The 22,161-nt window shown below is 38.3% G+C and overlaps 1 protein-coding gene across 2 annotated transcripts; it reads left to right on the top strand.

Annotated features, from left to right (window-relative positions):
- The first annotated feature begins 2,959 nt into the window (after window positions 1-2,959).
- On the top strand, window positions 2,960-20,907 carry LOC117411140 (24-hydroxycholesterol 7-alpha-hydroxylase). 2 transcript variants are annotated; one of them, XM_034018332.3, is made up of 12 exons: window positions 2,960-3,252; window positions 3,754-3,889; window positions 5,248-5,422; window positions 6,147-6,296; window positions 7,179-7,272; window positions 11,451-11,546; window positions 12,102-12,192; window positions 13,278-13,411; window positions 14,193-14,288; window positions 14,405-14,493; window positions 20,153-20,240; window positions 20,501-20,907. In XM_034018332.3, exons 1-12 carry the CDS (start codon window positions 3,076-3,078, stop codon window positions 20,567-20,569), a joined length of 1,395 nt encoding a protein of 464 aa, XP_033874223.2. In that variant the 5' UTR covers window positions 2,960-3,075; the 3' UTR covers window positions 20,570-20,907. The 2 variants fall into 2 exon arrangements, with proteins under 2 accessions (XP_033874223.2, XP_033874224.1); XM_034018333.3 differs by lacking the exon at window positions 11,451-11,546.
- Window positions 20,908-22,161: the final 1,254 nt, after the last annotated feature.

Genomic DNA, 22,161 nt, shown 5'->3' with positions numbered 1-22,161 from the left:
CAGAAATATTCATGGGAAAGCACATTTGCAAATAAAATGAAAGATTCCAATCCTTACTGTGTCATAGCATTTAAAAACATTTGTTTCTGTACATCTGTAAAAAAAACATTAAAAAAAAACCATTTTTTAAAATAAATGGATATTGTGCTCATGAAACTTGCACACTCACATTTGAAATTACTTTAGAGAAGCATGACAGCATTGATTTTAACGTGTCATATGCTGGTAAAATAGCAGGGACGTAAATCTGGCACAACCAACCCCATTTTCTATTCACTATGAGTCTGTTCATTATATTTAACCCCCCTTTTACTGAGTTACAATCCTTAATTTTTTCAGGAATGTATGAAATATACACATGACAGATTTTTACATACAAAATATAGAATAGAATAGAAATATAAACAAATATAAATAAAATAAGCAATATAAACAAAAATAAAGAAATACAATAAGACATTTTTTTTAGCAGATTACACCGTGTAACAATTTGTTTTTGGTTCCTGGGTAGTAAGTGTTATTTCCTAATTGCTTATGCCTCAAAAGTATAGAAAATGGCTATTATTCCCCACAAACTTTGCTTTTGTGACCAGGACAGTGATATTTTGAAATGTACCTATTTTCCAGAACATTCCAGATAGATTCAGTGCTGAGTAAACTTGGAGTAACTTCTGGAACTTTCTAGAACTTTCCAGTAATATAAATAGTAGTATAAATACAGGGGCCTTAAGCCCACCAGTTCAGTTTAGTTCCAGCTGCCTAAGTGGATACATATCTGCATTTTTCTGAGATGGCATCAAGAGGCTGCAAGCATCCGGCAGACGCATTTTGCTATGTCTGCGGCCAATTTATCAAGACAAGAGCGAAAAAGTACTCCGTGGAAGCATCTGCTAAGATGTGTGAGGCCTACAAGGCATATTTCGGCATGCCTGTTGGGGATCAAGACAAACCCTGGGCACCTCATTTCACCTGCGAGCACTGCAAAAAAACTCTGGAAGGTAAGATGGACAATTATTGCTCGGAATTTTATGTTATAAAATTTGTTAAAATTTTTAAAATTGTAAAAGTTTTTAATTTTAAAATGTTTTACAATTTTCAATGTTATTGAAAAAATATATCATATATGGAAAATGTTGCGAGAATCTCTTACACATTAGTCATGGGTGAAATAAATGTATTTTTGTAGGATGGTACAGAGGGGAAAAGAGAGCCATGAAGTTCGCTATCCCAAGAATTTGGCGGGAACCCACTGACCACTCAAGCAACTGCTACTTCTGCATGGTGGACCCTTCCAAACGTCGGACTGGTAAGAATGCACCTGCTATCACGTATCCGGACCCTCCTTCATCCATCGCCCCGGTGCCACACTGCCATGAGCTCCCCGTACCCACTCCTCCGGAGAGAGAGCAGCCGTCTTTAGAAGAGAGCAGCAAGTCAGAGAGCGAGGAAGACATTGTAGATCCAGATGACAATTTCAGAGGTGGAGCTGAGGAGAGAAACTCATACTACCCCATCCAAAAAGACCTCAACGACTTGATTAGAGATCTTGGTCTCACCAAGTCCAGTGCCGAGCTTTTGACGTCTAGGCTTAAGCAGTGGAACTTGTTGGATGAAAGTGTGCAAGTCGCAGATCAGAGGAAGCGTCACCAACCTTTTTCCAGCTTCTTCATCTGTCAAGATGGGCTCTGCTTCTGCCACAATGTGACCAGTCTGTTCGAGGCAATCGGAATCGCCTGTAACCAGAATGAGTGGCGCCTCTTCATTGACAGCTCATCCAGGAGCCTCAAAGCCGTGCTGCTCCATAATGGTAACAAGTACCCGTCTCTTCCCTTGGCTCACTCGGTGCACCTCAAAGAGGATTACAACAGCATCAAGACCTTGCTGGACGCCTTGAAGTATGATGAGTACGGCTGGGAGGTCATAGGAGACTTCTAAATGGTGGCATTCCTGATGGGTCTCCAAGGCGGTTTTACCAAGTTTCCCTGCTATCTTTGCCTTTGGGACAGCAGGGACACCAAGGCGCACTACCACAGGCCGGACTGGCCACAGCGGACCGAGTTCTCTGTGGGGAGGAACAACGTCAAGTGGCAGCCACTGGTGGACCCCCGGAAGGTGCTGATGCCACCACTGCACATCAAATTGGGCCTTATGAAACAATTTGTCAGAGCTCTAGATAAGGAGTCGGCAGCCTTCAAGTACCTTCAAGACTTCTTCCCTAAGCTGTCTGAGGCAAAGGTCAAAGCCAGTGTCTTCGTCGGACCACAGATAAAGAAGATCCTGGAGTGCAATGAATTCCCCAAGAAGCTCACTAGTAAGGAGAAAGTGGCTTGGAACAGCTTTGTCGCAGTGGTTCGGGGCTTCCTGGGGAATCACAAGGCCGAAAACTATGTGGAGCTGGTTGAGACTCTGGTGAAGAACTACGGCACAATGGGCTGTAGGATGTCCCTCAAAGTCCATATCCTTGATGCTCATCTTGATAAATTCAAGGAGAACATGGGAGCGCACTCGGAGGAGCAAGGCGAGCGCTTCCACCAGGATATACTGGACTTTGAACGCCGCTACCAAGGACAGTATAACGAGAACATGATGGGAGACTACATTTGGGGGCTGATTCGTGAAAGTGATTTATAGTATAATCGTAAATCTCGAAAAACTACTCACTTCTAAATCTTTTGTAGTCATTTTTGTATTACTTTAGTATAAATACATGTTAATTTGGATTCATATGTTGTTTTTTTCTGACTTTATGTGAACGAAAAGACACAAATTCGCCCGTTTTCTCATTGGAAATATGTAAATTTCAAAATATCACTGTCCTGGTCACAAAAGCAAAGTTTGTGGGGAATAATAGCCATTTTCTATACTTTTGAGGCATAAGCAATTAGGAAATAACACTTCCTACCCAGGAACAAAAATTGTGTTACATAGTGTTATTCGAGACTTTTATTTTGAAATACGCTTTCGACCCTCTCCGACTGACTTAGTGGAGGTTGCATAATGTTGCCAGCAGCTGTTGTTCGCTTTACACAGGTGTAAGTGACAGTTTACTCTGTGTTCTGAGCTGCAGCACTAGCCATGGGGATTGAGATATTACTTCTATTGGTGCTGTCGGCGTTTTCTGTCTATTTTCTGTTCGTACAGAGAAAGCACCCTAACTACCCTCCTTGTATCAGAGGCTGGATCCCCTGGTTTGGAGCAGCGTTCCAGTTCGGTAAAGCCCCATTGGATTTTCTGGCGCAAGCCAGAGCAAAGGTAGGAATATTAGGCGAATATATTTACAGTATACAGGATTTTGATGTAACATCATTTGTGTTATTAGTTGTACTAAAGTAAAAATGTAAATTAATGTTGTAAAAAAAATAAACAAATACGTATATACATAAACCACGTTGTCTGTAGAATTGTAAATATTTAATAATATACCGTACTGTACTATTGTCACAACAGAAAATGCAGTACCTGTACTACCAATAATAAATATAAAGCTGAGGATAATTTTGCAGTTTATATAACATGCTGGTCTGGGAAAGTGTTTGATTGCTTAGCTGTAATATAAGAAAATTCGTAGATCCCACAAAACAGTCGGCACTGCCTAGATCAGTCATCCAGTCAGCCATTTTTTTAGACCAATAAAAAAAGACTAAAAAATCGGGATTACAGGCATCAGTCCTTATGTAATCACTTCCAGGATTAGTGTGGACCCAGATGAAGTATTACATTTAAAACGTCCTGTTTCTTCTTCTTTTACGTTAGTATGGGCCAGTGTTCACTATTGCCGCTGCTGGGAAGCGACTTACTTTTGTAACTCTGCATGAAGATTTTAATACCTTTTTCATGTCGAAAGATGTGGATTTCCAGCAGGCGGTTCAAGACCCTGTCCAGCGCACAGGTACTGCAGCAGCACAGCTTTATATTCAGTTAGGTTATGGTGTTTGCTTTATTTTCACAGCCTTGCCCGTGGCACTCTGCTGGTATTATTATTATTTATTTCTTAGCAGACGCTTATATCACATTATTTTTACATACAATTACATTAATTTTTACAAATTATTTTTACATACAATTTACCCATTTATACAGTTGGGTTTTTATTGAAGCAATCTAGGTAAAGTACCTTGCTCAAGGGTACAGCAGCAGCGTCCCCCACCTGGGATTGAACCCACGACCCTCCACTACTCCACACTGCTGCCCATTATGCTTGCTAATTTATGGGTTAGCATTCATTGGTTTTTTTTAAATACCTAAGTAATGGTGTACAAAAAGTAAATTCCCTGCCCCTGCCTTTACACTGCTCTAAAGTTTACTGTAGTAAAAGCATAGCTAAGTGTTATAAAGCAAAGTGAAAGCATGGTAAAGTGACTGCAAAAATACAGCGGTTAACTTTTATAATGGCTCGTACCCTTGTTTACTTTCTTTTGCAATATTTAAGCATCCTTCTGTCCCTCGTTTCCTCAGGCATTAGAGTCCTCTAGCACTAATCTTGGACTAGCTTGCCTACTGTAAGTTACCAATGAGGAGTTCAAGACTAGTGCTAATCCGTATTGATATCCGCAACAGTTACCATACAAAGCTTTTCCTTTACACTGGCAGTACATTCTGTACCAAATGTTACAAACAAACTTATAAAGCTTCTATATTGATTTATTTTGCTCTACTGTTGTAGACCTTTGATTACCAGGCACTCATATATAATTCCTCATTGCAGAAAATTATCTGGGGCTTGGTGGTGCAGTGGTTAAAGAAAAGGACCCCCTCTCGACCCCCTTACTGACATCACAGATGTTGCTTTAAAAAAATCTATATATAGTGAAAAGAGGCCCTCAGGTTTAGATCATTAAAATAGACTCACTTAGATGTAAACAGAAGTGGAATTCATCAAATAACAAAATATTTAGTTGATTGAGACATACTTTAAAAAATCAAAACTATATGAACATACTTTAGATCTTTTACTTTAATTCATGTAATCAAAGAAGCTACCAAATGATATCGCAGAAGTATACCGGAAGCCATACTAGGAGTACAGTATTTCAAATTAGATTTCGAAATGTCACATTTTTAAAATTTTTGTCAGTTTGTCGTTAAGTATATGGAAAACTACAAAGCGATATTAATATGTTAACGTAATATTATTCAGTAGGGTTTATTCCACTTCATGAAGCAAAAGTAGTTAGTTCTATAGGGTGGTGCAAAACATGTGGCTATAGCTGTAAGTGCAAAAGCTAACAAAGATTCTAATTCCCACAGCCTCTATAAGTAAAGAGAGCTTCTTCAAGAATCACCCAGCTTGCCATGCTTTGATTAAGGGGAGGTTAACTCGGTCCAACCTGCACGAGGTTTCCAGTGACCTGTGTGCTGAGTTTAATGAACACCTGGAGCTGCTGACAGACGAGGGGGCTGGCGACCTCTCTGACCTTGTCAGGTAGGCATAACATTGAACATCTTTGTAGGATTCTGCAGTTTATTGTTAGAGATTTAAAGGTGCTCGTGCTTCCTGGTACCTAATGACTTCCTTCCACCATCTGAAGAAGTTCCCCAACCAGCCCTTTCCAGACAGTTGCCATGCTGAGGCACTAGGGAGGCTGCACTTTGGTTGATCCTGGAGACAGCATCACCATTTTTTGCTGATGCGCCAGGGAGGCTGAACATAGGCTGATCCCTGGAGCTAGCATTACACTTCAGGTATCAACACCAGGCCAATAGGAAATCCACATTACCTGGACTTAAAGCGCTGAAGGCTCATATATTACAGCAAAGCTACGTCTTGGTTGGTCCCCACCACTACTATCTCATTTTATCTTGGTGAAAGCCGAGTCCAATATTAGCATGAAGTAAATAACAACTATCACATGTTTTAAAAACCTGAAATTCAGGTCAATTTCACTCCAGTGGTCAAGCTGTCATCATACCATGTAACCTACAACATAGGAAGAGATCATTTACCAGGAAGCAGCTGTATTGTACTGTTCAAACAAAGGAGCAGTGCTAAAGTTTTTCTTTTTTTTTTTGTTGTAAAAACAAACAGGAAAATATACTTTAAAGCCTTTTATTATCATTCATTTAAACAGCACAGCATGCTACACCACACACAAGCTGCTCGATTTCTTAACCACAGTATTTTGAGAGCTTATCTTCTCAATTCACAGGCATGTCATGTACCCTGCAGTAATGAGCAACCTGTTGGGTAAATGCAACTCTCCAGCAAGCAAGGCCGCAGTGCAAGAGTTTACAGAACAATTCCAGACGTACGATGAAGGTTTTGAATATGGGTCACAATTGCCAGAGTTGTTTTTACGGTAAAGGACACTTCCTGAATGTTTTTGGTGTAGGTATGTATGTATGGGGCTGTGACAGGGTAGCGTCACTGACAAGGCTGTTTCCATCAGGGAGAGAGACTCGGACACAAGAAGCTGCAGTTTAAGTGCGATTGCGCACGTTTAATAAGAAAACTAACAAACAAAAACATACTAATAAACAAACAAATAGGCACAGTGGCCAAAATAAACGGTTAATAAAGGGGCAGTTTTTTTAAAAATAAGCATATAATAGGTACTGTATTATAGGCCAGTTGTAGAGCAACCACTTATTGCCTATATCACAAATGATTGTCTTTCTGTTTTTCTCCCACACCATCTGAATTCTGTTTTTGCATTGATGAGTTCTTACCCACAGTGGAGAGTTCCTTTTACCCCAAAACAATTCTTTACAGAACTTGGTGTTCCTTGTAGGCAATCCTAACCAGGCCTAACCCTGCTTAACTACTGAGCTCTAACAGGATTAAAATCCAAGGGGGAGGGGGTCCAATGAAAAACTTCACAGGTGCCCATAGATCCAGCAAGAGGGGTAGGGGCTAACTGCACAGATCTGTGCAACTGTAAGTCACCCTGGATAAGGGTGTCTATTAAGAAATATATAATAATAACAGCGCAGTTGTGTTCAGTCTCTGCACTGCTCTGTAAGGGGTGCAATGAGAAATCGGTTGTTGAATGTGTTTTAGCTCTAGTGCTGTATGCACTGAATGTTTAGACCTGCATACTAATCCTGGTGCTCTTGGTAACTTGGTGGTGGGGGGGGTCTTTTACACAGCAGGAATGTGGGCCCTTTTCAGCCTTCTCATCCCAGTAAACAGCTTCTGGCCCGAGGAAGCACAAAGCTGATGGGATTGTTTTGTTTTACAGAAAGTGGGCCAAAGCAAAGCAGTGGCTTCTCTCCCTCATGAAAAGCATGGTTCTCAAAGCTAAGAGAAACACGTCTCCTGATACGAACTCCAAGGTGTTTTTCGTCATTTTAACCTCTGGTTTCCTGTGAGAAAAGAACTAGCCATTTATGTTAAATGAATGTTAAAACATACCGCTTTCATTACATTGTCTGTATGCTGCAATAGTTCTCCCTGCTTTTGTAGATATGCATTGCTGACCTTTCCTCACCATTTTGTGTGCAATGATAGCTCAAGTGCACAACAAGCCGGGTACCTGCAGCATGGCAGCCACAACATGCGGATAGCTAAAACAAGTAAAGGCAAGTGCAGATGTCACACACACATGCAGTCCATTTGCGATTGTAGCTAGAGATTTACACTTGTCTTGAACTACTCAGTGTTAACTTAGGTAAGGTAGTCCCAGAGTATTGCTAATCATGGTCTGTGAAACTAGCCATTATAGGTTATCTCAAGAAGCCCAAAGGAGATGTTTCTTTTAAAGAGCCAGTATCACATCTATCTAAGTTATAACAATACCTGTAAGATGTATAGGACATTGCTGTTTCCTATCTTCCTGGATCAATTAAAATAACTTTCAGTACATTGTTCGGCATTATGAACTGCTTCGGGCAGCTATGGTTAGTCTGATGCTCTCTTTATTTGTCTGGCTTCAGTCCTGGAATTCGCATCATCATTCTTCCATTTTTGTAAAATGTTCACTGCAAATGTAATTATATTAAGGAAATTAAATACTAAGACCTCTCTGGTTGTGAGGGGTGAAGCTGCAGTATTACTACTTAAAATATTATATTTGTATTATATTCGTATCGTACTAAACTAAATGTAAGCCTAATAATATTGTATAAATAAAAAAAAAAAGGCTAAATGTAAAAATACTAGATTTGTATTTTATAAAATGCATTAGAATCACTATTACAGGTACAGTACAGAATGAAAAAAGCATATGAAGCAGAATACCAGTCTCCCAAAGAAGTGATGTACTGTAGATCAGTGGTTTCCAAACTGTGGGTTGCAAATGGTCCAAGGATAGGTCATGAAGAAGGGTATAGTACACATATTACACATACATTTGCTAATCAGTGTAAAGGACACATTTAAAAAAAATTAAAAAAAATATTCCCTACTCGATACATTTTTATTTTCAGAACCAGTGTGCGGTTATCATCTAGTGCCCTTTTCCTCACCAGAAGCCTGGTCATCCTGAACTGTCATTATGGCATTTTTTAAGTTAGGGTAAAAACGGAAAAAAAAGACTTACAAACACAGTTTTAATTTTTATAATAGCAACCAACTCTGAAAAATGTATATATTATTATTATTAGGCAACAACATTATAATAACAGTTGCTTTGACTAGCATACAGTATGTCTCAAAGGGTTCATGAAAACGCACCTCTTAATAAATAATTTGCTAATGTTCATAACATGCGGTAAACAAATGCAGTCTTTTGAAATCAAGTCATTGCTATTTTAACCAGCACTTAAAAAAAAAACACGAAGGAGTCCAGACAGAGCCTGTTTCATTACAAAACATTCCCAATGTCGGGGTCCCCGAGTGGCTTACTTGGTACAGGCTCAGTCATGCATGCAGGTTCACGTCCGGGCTGTGCGGAGTCGCTGGTCTTCGCTGGGGACTCCAAAGGGAGCATCGCATTGGCTCCGGCGCTCTCGTGGGTTAGGGAGGCAAACCTGGCAGGGACTACAGCTAGCCCTGCTGGCCAGGCGCCCAATGAGCTCAAAGGTGGATACCTGCGGGGCTGGTCTTTGTCCTCCAGAGGTCGGTAGATCCGTGAAATCCGCTCTCGAGTTCTGGGTGAAAGGGAAGCTGGCTTGTTCGTGGGATCGGAGGACGCCCACTGAACCTTCGGGTCTCCTGAGCCATGTGGGGAATTGCTGCAGTAAGGGGAAAATCAATTGGGCATTCTAAATTGGGAGATAATCGTGGGGTAAATAGTAATTGGACACAATTTTTTTTTATTCTCAGTGTTAAATTTCCCAACCTTTCCTGTCAGCAGTAGAAGTAAATATTGATGCAGTTGGGGGAAATAAATCTCTCTCTGATGTATTGAACATATTTCCTGACTTCACACATTTGAACTGCTTAACCTAAACCAACCCTCTGTGATGACAACACTTTAAAAAAGGGTTTAGTAGGCTGTTCAGGGATCATTCAATAAAAACACCATTGAAAAAGACACTATACAACAGCACTGTACACACTATGGGATGCAACTGAGAATAAAAAAACATATGTGAATGATGAAACAGTTTACATTTGAAGATATGTTTCCTGTAGGATCTGTATGTTTTCAGGAAAACATACAGACATGCTCAAATTTGTTGGTACCCTTACAGCTCATTGAAATAATGCTTCATTCCTCCTGAAAAGTGATGAAATTAAAAGCTATTTTATCATGTATACTTGCATGCCTTTGGTATGTCATAGAATAAAGCAAAGAAGCTGTGAAAAGAGATTAATTATTGCTTATTCTACAAAGATATTCTAAAATGGCCTGGACACATTTGTTGGTACCCCTTAGAAAAGATAATAAATAATTGGATTATAGTGATATTTCAAACTAATTAGTTTCTTTAATTAGTATCACACATGTCTCCAATCTTGTAATCAGTCATTCAGCCAATTTAAATGGAGAAAAGTAGTCACTGTGCTGTTTGGTATCATTGTGTGCACCACACTGAACATGGACCAGAGAAAGCAAAGGAGAGAGTTGTCTGAGGAGATCAGAAAGAAAATAATAGACAAGCATGGTAAAGGTAAAGGCTACAAGACCATCTCCAAGCAGCTTGATGTTCCTGTGACAACAGTTGCAAATATTATTAAGAAGTTTAAGGTCCATGGAACTGTAACCAACCTCCCTGGGTGCGGCCGCAAGAGGAAAATCGACCCCAGATTGAACAGAAGGATAGTGCGAATGGTCGAAAAAGAACCAAGGATAACTGCCAAAGAGATACAAGCTGAACTCCAAGGTGAAGGTACGTCAGTTTCTGATCGCACCATCCGTTGCTTTTTGAGCGAAAGTGGGCTCCATGGAAGAAGACCCGAGGACTCCACTTTTGACAGAAAAACATAAAAAAGCCAGACTGGAATTTGCTAAAATGCATATTGACAAGCCACAATCCTTCTGGGAGAATGTCCTTTGGACAGATGAGTCAAAACTGGAGCTTTTTGGCAAGTCACATCAGCTCTATGTTCACAGACGAAAAAATGAACCTTTCAAAGAAAAGAACACCATACCTACAGTGAAACATGGAGGAGGCTTGGTTATGTTTTGGGGCTGCTTTGCTGCGCCTGGCACAGGGTGCCTTGAATCTGTGCAGGGCACAATGAAATCTCAAGACTATCAAGGCATTCTGGAGCGAAACGTACTGCCCAGTGTCAGAAAGCTCTGTCTCAGTCGCAGGTCATGGGTCCTCCAACAGGATAATGACCCAAAACACACAGCTAAAAGCACCCAAGAATGGATAAGAACAAAACATTGGACTATTCTGAAGTGGCCTTCTATGAGTCCTGATCTGAATCCTATTGAACATCTATGGAAAGAGCTGAAACTTGCAGTCTGGAGAAGGCACCCATCAAACCTGAGACAGCTGGAGCAGTTTGCTCAGGAAGAGTGGGCCAAACTACCTGTTAACAGGTGCAGAAGTCTCATTGAGAGCTACAGAAAACGTTTGATTGCAGTGATTGCCTCTAAAGTTTGTGCAACAAAATATTAAGTTAGCGGTCCCATCATTTTTGTCCATGCCATTTTCATTTGTTTTTTTATTTACAATATTATGTTGAATAAAAAATCAAAAGCAAAGTCTGATTTCTATTAAATTTGGAATAAACAATGGTGGATGCCAATTACTTTTGTCAGTTTCAAGTTATTTCAGAGAAAATTGTGCATTCTTCATTTTTTGTGGAGGGGTACCAACAAATTTGAGCACGTCTGTAACATGGATAGGGGACGTATAAAAAGACAAACTGAGAACTGAATGTCATTTGTAATGGTGACACAGGGATTTACTGTAGTGAGGGGAGTAAATGCTTGTTTTTGTTGTGTAAAGAATATATGGGATCTTTCAGATTAAAGGGCAGTACCAAACAATGACACAAATTTGATGAACAATAATGGGAGGGAAATAACTCAAGAAAGACTGCTTGTAAAATAATGCTTTAAAAACCAGCTTTAAATCCATTTTTGTCTTTGTATTTCCTTCCTTTTTTACAGACATTGCTGCAGCATTTCTTAACCATATTAACTGACAGCTTTAGCCCTAATTATTCCCTACTGATGATGTGGGCATCACTAGCCAATGCCATTCCTGTGAGTTTACCTGTTCTTTTTACATCATTAAAGTATGACTGGTTATAGATAATGGAGAGAGATTTTAAAAAAACAACAAAAAACCCATTGATAATTGTTTAGCAAACTAGAAAAACAGTTCTAAAGTGACTGATATAGTAGAGTCCACATTTAGTTTTAAATATATATATATATATAATAATTTTGGAGGTGACTGTATATATATATATATATATATATATATATATATATATATATATATATATATATATATATATATATATATATATATATATTGAAATTAATAGCCTAAATAAATGTTATTATGTTGTAGCATCAGTAAGTCATCTGAGGTTTTTCAAACAGTTTGAAAATGGTCCCAATTAATGTTTGGGCTCATCTGGGATTGACTGAGCATGTGTTGAAATCAACAGTTTTTATTTTTGTTCAGTGTTTTTAATAACGTAGTGACGCCGGTTCTTAGAATTTAAAAGGACGGTTGCAAAATTCTAGGCTTTTGCAGTCCTCTAATGTGCTGTTTATTATAACGTACCTATTTATCATTTATTTTGTCAGATTACTTTCTGGACCCTTGGTTTTATTATCTCCCAACCATCTGTATACAGGACAGTTATGGAGGAGATAGCATCATCCTTTGGAGATAAAGGTAATGATCCTACGTATGTGTTATAATTTCAATGTATGTTGTATCTATTATGTTGTAAACCGGCCTACTGTCAGATGCAAACCACTCCCTGGTGCTCATCCAATAGAGGCTCTGCTGCTAGGATGCTGGAATCACATGCTGGGTTGTTGAAAGAATGAAGCACCCTACATCAACAACAAAAATCATTTAGATTTAATAGAGCACCTTTAACAAAAAAGGATCAGGTCTGTCAAAATGGGATATCTGCTAATGGAGCCAACTTGCAAAAAAAAGTATTACTCCTTTTAAGATAATGGCCACAGTAATTTGGGGCGTATTTTTTTTAGAAACATAGTGTTTGTGAGCACCCTTTCAATAGCATGTACATACACAGATACAGAATTTACTGTGGAAAGTGGGTCAGTTACATTGGATACTCTGTGCTGTAATTGTATAATACTGAATACCCATCACCACCACCAGGGGGCAATACATTCCTGTGAAGTGCAGTCGGCGTGCACACTGAATTAGTAAAATTATATAAAGAGCAATTCTATCTGGCATCTGGTCACATTGTAAGTACTGGATAGATTTAAATAAATGTTATTTAGCTCAGTGGATTGCTTTAATTGTAAAACATTTACATTGGGCAGCAAACCTGCATTGCCTGTTTGATAATGTCAAGACTTTTGTGGTGATTTAGAAGATTGTTACGGCTGTCGGCTGAAATCATTTTGGATCTTCTTAAAGAACCAAGATTCGGTGTTCACTGTTTATTTAAGAATCCATTTAAAATGTGTTGATGGGTATTTTAATGACACATCAGTCCTGGAAAATCTAAGATATATTGAAATGACATGCAATAAAGCAACCCCCCATTTGTACAGAACATATCATTTCAACATATTCCACCCAATAGGATTGACTGTGCCTGCCCCCCCCCCCCCCTTGTGTAGCAAAGAATATTCAGTAGCCAGTTTGCCTGCATGCCTACCAAGTAAAACATAAAGGTCTCTGTGTCTGAAAAATGTTGTGTATTAAAAGTCTTTGTTGAAACCCCTTGTAGATGAAATAACAGCTCATTATAGCTTTCTTCCTGTTTATAGACAAAACAAAGAGTATTTTATCAGAGAGTGAGCTGCAGCAGCTTCCTTACATACAGTGGTGTGTCCTGGAAGCAATCCGCCTTCGTTCACCAGGAACTATAACCAGGAAGGTGGTCCGACCCATCAAAATCCAAGTACTGTATGCTTCTATTAACTGTACAGTCAGCTAGGATTACTACGGAAGAAAACACATTATGGGTTTCTGATTTATGAAGCGTATTAGAAACTGAACCTTCTGATTTAGTATTTGTTCAATGTTTAAATAATTTAATGTTCAACCAGTCACAAAAAAGCATGTTTAACATTTTGTTGGTTTTATAAGAATATCTTTCAAATGATTTGTCCGCTACAAACGAGAGTAACACAAACAATATGGGACTAAAAACCATGTTCAAAATTTCTGAGTAGCATGCTTCCTTAAAACTTCCATTTGACCTGGTGACATCAACACAACCCTACTATTGGGGTTTATTATTATTATTATTTATTTCTTAGCTGACGCCCTTATCCAGGGCGACTTACAATTGTTAGAGGGATGTGATGGTATGGCACCAAGAGCCTATGGGAAGAACCTAATTTACATGGTTTTTCATCTTTATATACGACACTGAGTAGAAGATTCCTGATGGATCAGATCAGGCTAGAATATCTTTAATCTTCCAGCAGAGTATGGTATCCTGGGCTACTATTAGGAACATAAATGTACTGCTATATTTAGTAATTCTTCCATAACTAAAAGGAAATGAATATTGATTTTGGGGACAAGAAAAGGCCATTTGGACCATCATGACTCACTCCTTGTTTGTACCTAATTTCTCTTAAGTTTGGCACGAACGTTTCCTCTAGAAATAAGTCTGTGAATGCATTAGAAGCATTGTTCCACCTCTTTGTTTCCACTTTTGTTGTTACTTTCAGAATTACATCATCCCACCAGGAGACATGCTGATGTTGTCACCATTTTGGGCTCACAGAGATCCCAGATATTTTCCAGAACCTGAAAAATTCATGCCTGTACGTTTTTTTATAATTTTGTATTTTCTTTTCCTTCATTAGCTTTGCAACGCTTTGGTTAAGATTTGTATAAAAAGATGCTTTGTTTTCATTCAGGAAATTTTTTCTTCCCACAGGAACGCTGGAAGAAGGCCAATTTAGAAAAGAATGTATTTTTGGAAGGCTTTGTGGCCTTCGGAGGAGGTCGATACCAGTGCCCAGGAAGGTTGGAAAACCAGCTGTTTATTTATTCATCAACTAAAACAAACCAAGATTTAGTGCATGGCTTTGAGAATGTTGTCTTACTTCTCACTGGCAGGCTCCACAAACTGTGACCCATTAAACTAAAGCTCTTGTTATACTGTAGTAGTCAAGTTCATGGCCAGAAATGGGTTAATTCTCCAGCCCAAAATGAGTTAATGCTGGACTTATCTAGATAATACCATTAGCTCATGCAAGATTATATTCTTTAATTAAAGCTACTGCACTACCTACAGGCAACTTTAAATGTAAAAATACTACATTTGGAAAATAAAAGATATTGTCCCAACATTGATACAGCCCCATATGCCTGACTCACAATGTTCACTCAGTTAAAAAAGAAAAAATACTTTTCAACAGCACACTTCAAAATTCCAAGGCTGCCTCATTTGAGTGTTGGTATCAATATGCAGTCCTTTTATGTATTGCTATTAGTTCCAATGCACAGCAGAGCTTGGTTTGAAATACATTTGTGCAGCTATTCAGAACTATTTTTCAAACTCAATAGGGTGTGCTATCTTCTATATTAATTGGTAATCTAGAATTACACAGGCTGGAACTCTCACTTGAGAATGTGGTTGGTTTCCTCCCTGCCATTGTCTGTACCATGAGTAGACCATACATCTGAGTTTGCAACATACATCACCAATACAGAATTGTGGCAAAGTGGTTTGCAGTGCTCAGGTGTACAGGTGATTCAGGTGCTCCAGACAAAGGACAAACACAAAGTTCACAGTTCAAGTCTTTAATTTCCTTGACCAAAGGTTTCAAATAATAAAGCTGGCTCTACCCAGCAATGGGTATTGCCAGCGCCAAAACAAGGGGTTGCAGTCCTGAAATAATAATGCGAACACAAAACACGTAACACAGACACATAAACACGTCTCCAGACTGTGTGTGCTCTGGTGCAGGTGCGGTGCTCTGAGTGGTGTGGTTTGTGCGTTAAGGTCTGGCTGGCTTCTTGCTGCAGCTCCCGGCTTCGTATCAGCCGTCTGGCAAATACAAATACAGGCTTTTATGAATGGGACAACACTTCATTCACGTTTCCCGTCCTTGTTTCCTCCCATTAACCACAACAAAGGAACCGATTATGGCGCAACGTCCCCCTAAAGTACCCTAAGCCCCGCCCCCTCCGATATCTCATTCAATCACGTCTCCTCCAATTCAAAGCTGAAACTTCGCTCACCGTACTAGGGCGATGACTCCAGGTACCGTAACGCCGCCCTCTTCCTGAATGGCCGGCTTCTGACTGCCCCTGGAATGAACTGCCCAACCATTCAGTACGAAGCCTGCAGTTCCTGTTGTACAGTGCCCTCACCGGTCGACAGGGAGATTGTTGATTCGGATTCATTCGCTCTTCGTCACAAGAATATATTCTTTTTTTACCCCTCTGATTTAGGTATTTATCTATTTTGTTTGAAGTGTACGATGGTGGGCAGATTGCCCACATCATACATTTACTATAAAGTGGACCATTTGTCGATAGTTTGCTCACAGTGGAAAATATAGTGTGCCTTATTTTAGTAACATATCTAAATAACTTTGGCTGCCTTATAAAGTCAGCACTTAAGTCCAGTAGGAGTACAACCCCCTCCCTTTTATTTCCTTTGAATAATGCATGTCCAGAAAAGCCAACAGATGGCGTTTGTGCTTGTTTAAGGTAATATACTGTATTATACAGAAACTGTTCATTAATGTTGGAAACAATTTGTATTAAACTGAGGGTAGGTGAAATGAATGAATTAATTTCTGATCTAAACTATTTAAATAACAAACTCATTTTGGAGTGATGCACTTCATACTGCGAAATTAAATGGAATTTACAATTGGCAGTTGCATCACTGCATATATGAATATTTGATGGGTATTTAAATAAGCTTCTTGCTGTTTTCTATGGTAGGTAAAACAGTGTAAAAAGCAGTAACATATGTGCCAGCTTGCTTCCACATGGACATGAGGTGCTGGTGTGCCATTTCATTCAATTGATTTAGGTTATTTTACAATCTTCTGTGAGACGTAAAGTCAGTTTAGAGTATTATGGAAAGTCAGTTTAGAGAATTATGGAACATAAGATTGTAATTTTGACAAGTGCCATTTTGACAAGTGTCTGGCTTTGTGAATAATTATTATTTAAATATTAGACGAGTAAGAACGATATGACCACTTTGTGCTTTCAGTGCAGGAATAGTAAAAAGGTGCATCAAACCTAATCCCAGCTGTGCTGTTTTAAAACCCTATTAAGAGAAATTAGACTCACCTTCATTCTCTTCATAGTTTCATTGCCTCTTGTTTTAGTTCACAGCTTCTGCTTATTACTCTGTCACGGCTGCCCTTCACTGTTAACCTTAGTTTCCAGTGGGGTAGTGCTGATGACATCATTCCAAACCCCTGGGATTGTTCAGTCACGGGTAGTATGACGTTCAAGGCAAGAGATCAAAACCAAGAGAAATCTCATCTGAAAATTCCCAGCAAGAGATGCTAGTAGCACTTGAAATTACTGGCATATTTTCCAAACTGCCTTCTAATCCGAACTGGAGGCGTGCTTCTCTCAACATGTTCCAGAAGCATAACCAATGGAAAAGACAGCATCAATACACTATGGTCAAAGCTCCCTAGAAATACATTGCTTAAACTAAAACCAGAGCTCAAGTTATTACACCAGTGAACTACATTAGATGTTGGGCTATAACACCCTGTGTATAACATGCACTAGTGTATGACACACATTGCTCATCTGCCTTGTGTTACATGTACCAAGCAGAAATTTCCTTGCTATTTGGAATCTCGTATAGTCCAGACAGAGGGTGTAGAAGTCCTAGTGGACTCCATCACCCTGAGAGTTTTGGGGACGAGTAGAGGAAACCGTGTGTTTATGTTCTCGGTTAATAATGAAACAAATACAGACACCATTATATTTTACATTGATGTGCTTGTCTAAAAAGTCTGAAAGTTTTCAGATCATTAATATGGAAAGCACAGATATTTTACATAGTAATCTATTCGCACGTGCATAACTGTAGCTATTAAATGAATTTAGCTAATCCTAAACCTTCAAGTCAGTACTATGTACTATGTCTGTCTCATATGATTGTAGTACACATGAATGAACCGTAGTTTATGGAAATATTTTTAGGAAGATACTGTATATTAGCACCAGCCAAAATCTGTTGTTTTCAGCCCTTTTGTTTCCAATCACACTGAGATCATATCAAGCTGAGGCAGTATCACACTGATACAGTGAGGCTCTTGTATCATCTGCTAGAAAACCATCAAAAAAGCAACAAATGCTATCATGACCAGATCAACAACATCGGGTGTAAAGTATATGGTTAGACAGTTGCAGAGCCTTTGCTTTATTAATATACTGTAACTCCATTTTATACTAGGAGAAGAGCAGTCTATTGTTACACTGATACATGTAGATACTTGCAGGCTTTTAGCAAGTCCGGTGAAGCATTTCAAAACTCTTTCCCTTGGAATCTTATACTGAGCGCCAGTGCTAATTTATTAATCCACTAGATTTGTTTCCATGCCACGCCAGCATGTTTACTAGTGGAGTGCACATATTTCCCTTTAGCACATTGTTTGTTAGCAGGTATTAAATGACACTTATTAAATGCATTAAATCCTTAGTTACTTTCCCTCGTTTGCCCCTAATATTTGTAATATGCCAACTTCCGGATCCCCAATGCAGTATCCTTTCATAGAGCCAAGTAGAATTCAGAACCTATTTCGGGGTTATTGAGCAGTAACAGCTGTTACTGCCAATTCTGATGTATACATTTATTTATAAATATTACAGAATGTATAGGACAGAAATGTCATATAATGACTGGTAATTGACACAAACACATATACCCTGTACCTGAGAAATACTGTTTTATCTATGAAATATTCTCCCATGCCAATGAGGCACTAAGAGTATTAGAAGTTCATAATATAAACCAATACATGCTACCACATGAAAAAAAAAGACTCAAAACAGGCTAATCTGTGAGATGAACCGTGAAGTACTGGCATTATTATTATTTATTATTATTAGTATTATTATTATTATTATTTATGTCTTAGCAGATGCCCTTACAGGGCAGCTTACAGTTGTTACAATGTATCACATTACAAAGTATCATATTACAGATAATAGCAGTTATAGAATACAATAAAATCAGTAGTAAGTAGGAGCAAATTCAAATGAGAGAATAAAAAAATACAGTAAATAATTACGTTTGAGAGCGATTACGACTCAGAGCAGTTCAACTTAAATGATATTTGGTTATAAGAGTAAATTCCATTAAGAGCAAGTAGTAAGTACAATAAATGGATAAGAATGATTTCAAATAAGAGCAATTACAAAAAATTCTGTACAAGATTCAGAAAGTATAATTATGATTGAGAGCAGTAGTAGAATACAGCAAAGTGTGGAGTAGTTAAGTGCAAGTACAAGATGTTGCAAGTACTGATACAGTTGGGTGCCATATAGTCCAGTATAGTCGAGCGTTGTGAGGTTTACAGATGCTGTCTGAACAGCTGTCTTGGGGAGGCACCGGGAGGTGGTCAGGGACTGAGCAGTCCTGATATCCATGGGCAGGTCGTTCCACCACTAAGGGGCAAGAAAGGCTGGAAACTGGGTGTGTGTCCTCTAAAACCCCGTCTATTACTTGTGTTTAGTGTTCAATGAACCTTCCAGCTAATCAGGGTGCTAGGACTTAAATTGCAAAAAAATACCAATACAGAGAACACTGCTGGAGGCTCATATATTACATTTTACATGTGATTTTGATCTTCATTTCAGGAGATTGTCTCACTGCGTCAATGACACAGTGCCCCTGCATGACTCACTGTGTATTTACAGTCTTCAAGGTTATTGTGACACTGCTACTGGTGCCTGTCATGCAAGGAGAAAATAAACAATATTGTCGCTTGTTTTAAAAATACAGTGACCCGCAATCATTTTTTACTTATTGAATATAAGTTATATGTATGATTTGGAGGTGTTTTCTTGAAGATGTTAAAAAGTTTAACAACAACATAATTTTAACATTTGAATTTTGCTTCCTGGAGCTCAAGAGAAGCTTGCTAATGCTGTTCAGAGCCTCCTGATAGAGCAGCATATGCAAGTCTGTTTAGTTCAGAGAAGGATTTTGGAGGAAGCTTACTTCCTGCAGCTGAGCTAAACTTTAATCAATTTAAATAAAGCAGACAACCAACCAAGGTTTAGTTCCTATGCGTACAGAAGAGAAAAATGTGAAAGACGACCCTAAACAGTCATCAATTTTAGGAGTCCAAGGAGTAAACAGTTTCTTAAAACAAGTCAAGACATTTATTTTTTAAGTAGTATATTTGTCACAGAATGCCCCACAAAAGTACAGCTCTTAACAGAAGGTATATTTATATAAAATACAAAAAAATACATACCTAACCTCTTTCCGTTTAACTCTGAAACCTCAAGGGTCAAGTTCATATCTCAAACAGAAAATAAAAAAACAGCAGGAACCTTATGACATATATTATTAATATAGAATGCAAGTATTTTTCACTTTATATTGAGAACTGCTGTTTTTTTTAAGCCTTTTTGAATATATACATATATTGTTTTGTTTTGTTTTGTTTTGTTTTGTTTTCAGGTGGTATGCACTAATGGAGATCCAAATGTTCATTGGTTTGATTCTTTATAAATATGAACTCACTTTGCTGGATTCACTGCCAAAACCGGTAAGAAGGCAAGGACTACTAGCATATCCCTATGCAGTAAAATGTATAAGTAGTTTGGTGACAGTATAAAATGTAAGTGCCTACTTCACAATATTCAATACAAATGAATATTGATGGAGGCTAAGTAACTTCGTTTGAATTATATTATGGGGTCATCCAAATAGGTGTCAGTCATACTTGTGATTATTTTTCTCTCTCTCTGTAGTCCAATAGTGTAGATGAAATATAAAGTACTATATATATATTTTTTTTCTTGACAGAGCTCTCGCCATTTAGTGGGAACTCAGCAGCCAGACGGACCTTGCAGGGTACAGTACAATCACAGATAGAGTCCCAGTTTCAGCAAAGGGGCCTGTGCCCTGGATATAAAGGGACCTCTTTCAACACCACATCGCTGTACATTGGAATTGGAAATACCAGCTTATGTGGACCTTTTACAAAAGAACATTAGGTGTTCATTTTAATTTTAATAACCTACAAGTAAGTAACGCATTCAGTTTGAACCATGAACATGCATAGGGATTGGATTTATTAATGTAGTTCTAACTGCTGTACTAGAATTTGTATATTGCTTCAGAATAATTATCTGTAAAATACAATAAAACCTGCATTGATGGCCCGCTGAAATTAGCAGTCATCTTATCAACCAGTAAACTTCACAACAGATTGTGTGTGTGCTTTTTTTTTCTCAATTAATGAGAGATATACATTCTAAACAACTACCTTAAGGAGCTGCAATTATGTAGTCTCAGCATGACAGCAGAGGTTTTTTTCACAATGGAATCTCCGGTAAAACAGAATTAGCCCTACTGTGTCTATAATACTGGACGGTATTCTTATTTTCCATTAGATGAACCACTCAGACCGGTACTTTGTTTTTAATCATTCTTGCTGTCACCTATTTCTGGACTTGTGCGCTTCACGTATCGCGTCTTGGGGAGCTGATAAGGTGCTAATATTGTTTCTTCTTTGTTCAGCTGAAATGAAGTCAGCCTCTGATTTCATGCTGTGGGAACTGAAGAGATAAATCTCACATCAGGCTTGTTTCCTAGACATGCACACATCAGCTCCTCTTTCCCCTAGCTCAGGTTATGCATTTTATTACCTTTCTGGATCCTCTGGCAAGTCACGCTGTTAGTGCAGTATAATATTTCATTAATGAGTTCATCACCAGCATATAATAATAAAAAAAACGAGAACCTTTGGGGAATAACGTGATTTATTTGTCATCTGCCCTGTAACACCTGTAAGTCACCTTGGATAAAGGCGTCTGCCAAATAAATACATAAATGCCATTTTGTCTTAGTAACTAGGCAGATTAAAAAAAGAAAGAAAGAAAAAAAGGCTGATTTATATTATTCAAACCTTAAAACCATTTAAAACATTTGTATCTTAACTAATTGAATGTTGAGTGAAATGTAAAGTGAATTCTAATATATGCAGTAATCCATTGACCTTGGCAGTACACACTTCAGTATACAGTGCTTCACCTATGGTCTTCAGTGGATAGCCCAACACTCACTTGAGCTTTTTCAGAAGCAGTTTTTGCTGGAATAATTTGTAAACATGGCAATTAATGAACTAAGCAGACAACAATGCAGAATCATGCATAACTCACATAACAGGATATTAAACAGCTGAAGGCATTATTAGGGAAATGTAGATGATATATAAACGAATCCTTTTGAATATATCTTTTTTGAATTATGTATCCTGTTAAACTATTATTTTCAGAACTAAAGCAGTTTTTGTAAATGTGCCAGCTACATGGATTATGTTTTATATCTGTCTGATATGGCTCTGATGTTCTGTCAGCCACTGATCAGAAAACAAAAATACATATATTTGATCTTCAATAAATGTGTTGGTTTTAATTATTATTATTATTTTTAATAATCCAAATAAGTTTGAAGTGTTTCCA

This window comes from Acipenser ruthenus, chromosome 6, assembly GCF_902713425.1.
Source record: "Acipenser ruthenus chromosome 6, fAciRut3.2 maternal haplotype, whole genome shotgun sequence".
Lineage (NCBI taxonomy): Eukaryota > Metazoa > Chordata > Actinopteri > Acipenseriformes > Acipenseridae > Acipenser > Acipenser ruthenus.
This window is presented reverse-complemented; position numbering and strand designations above follow the sequence as displayed.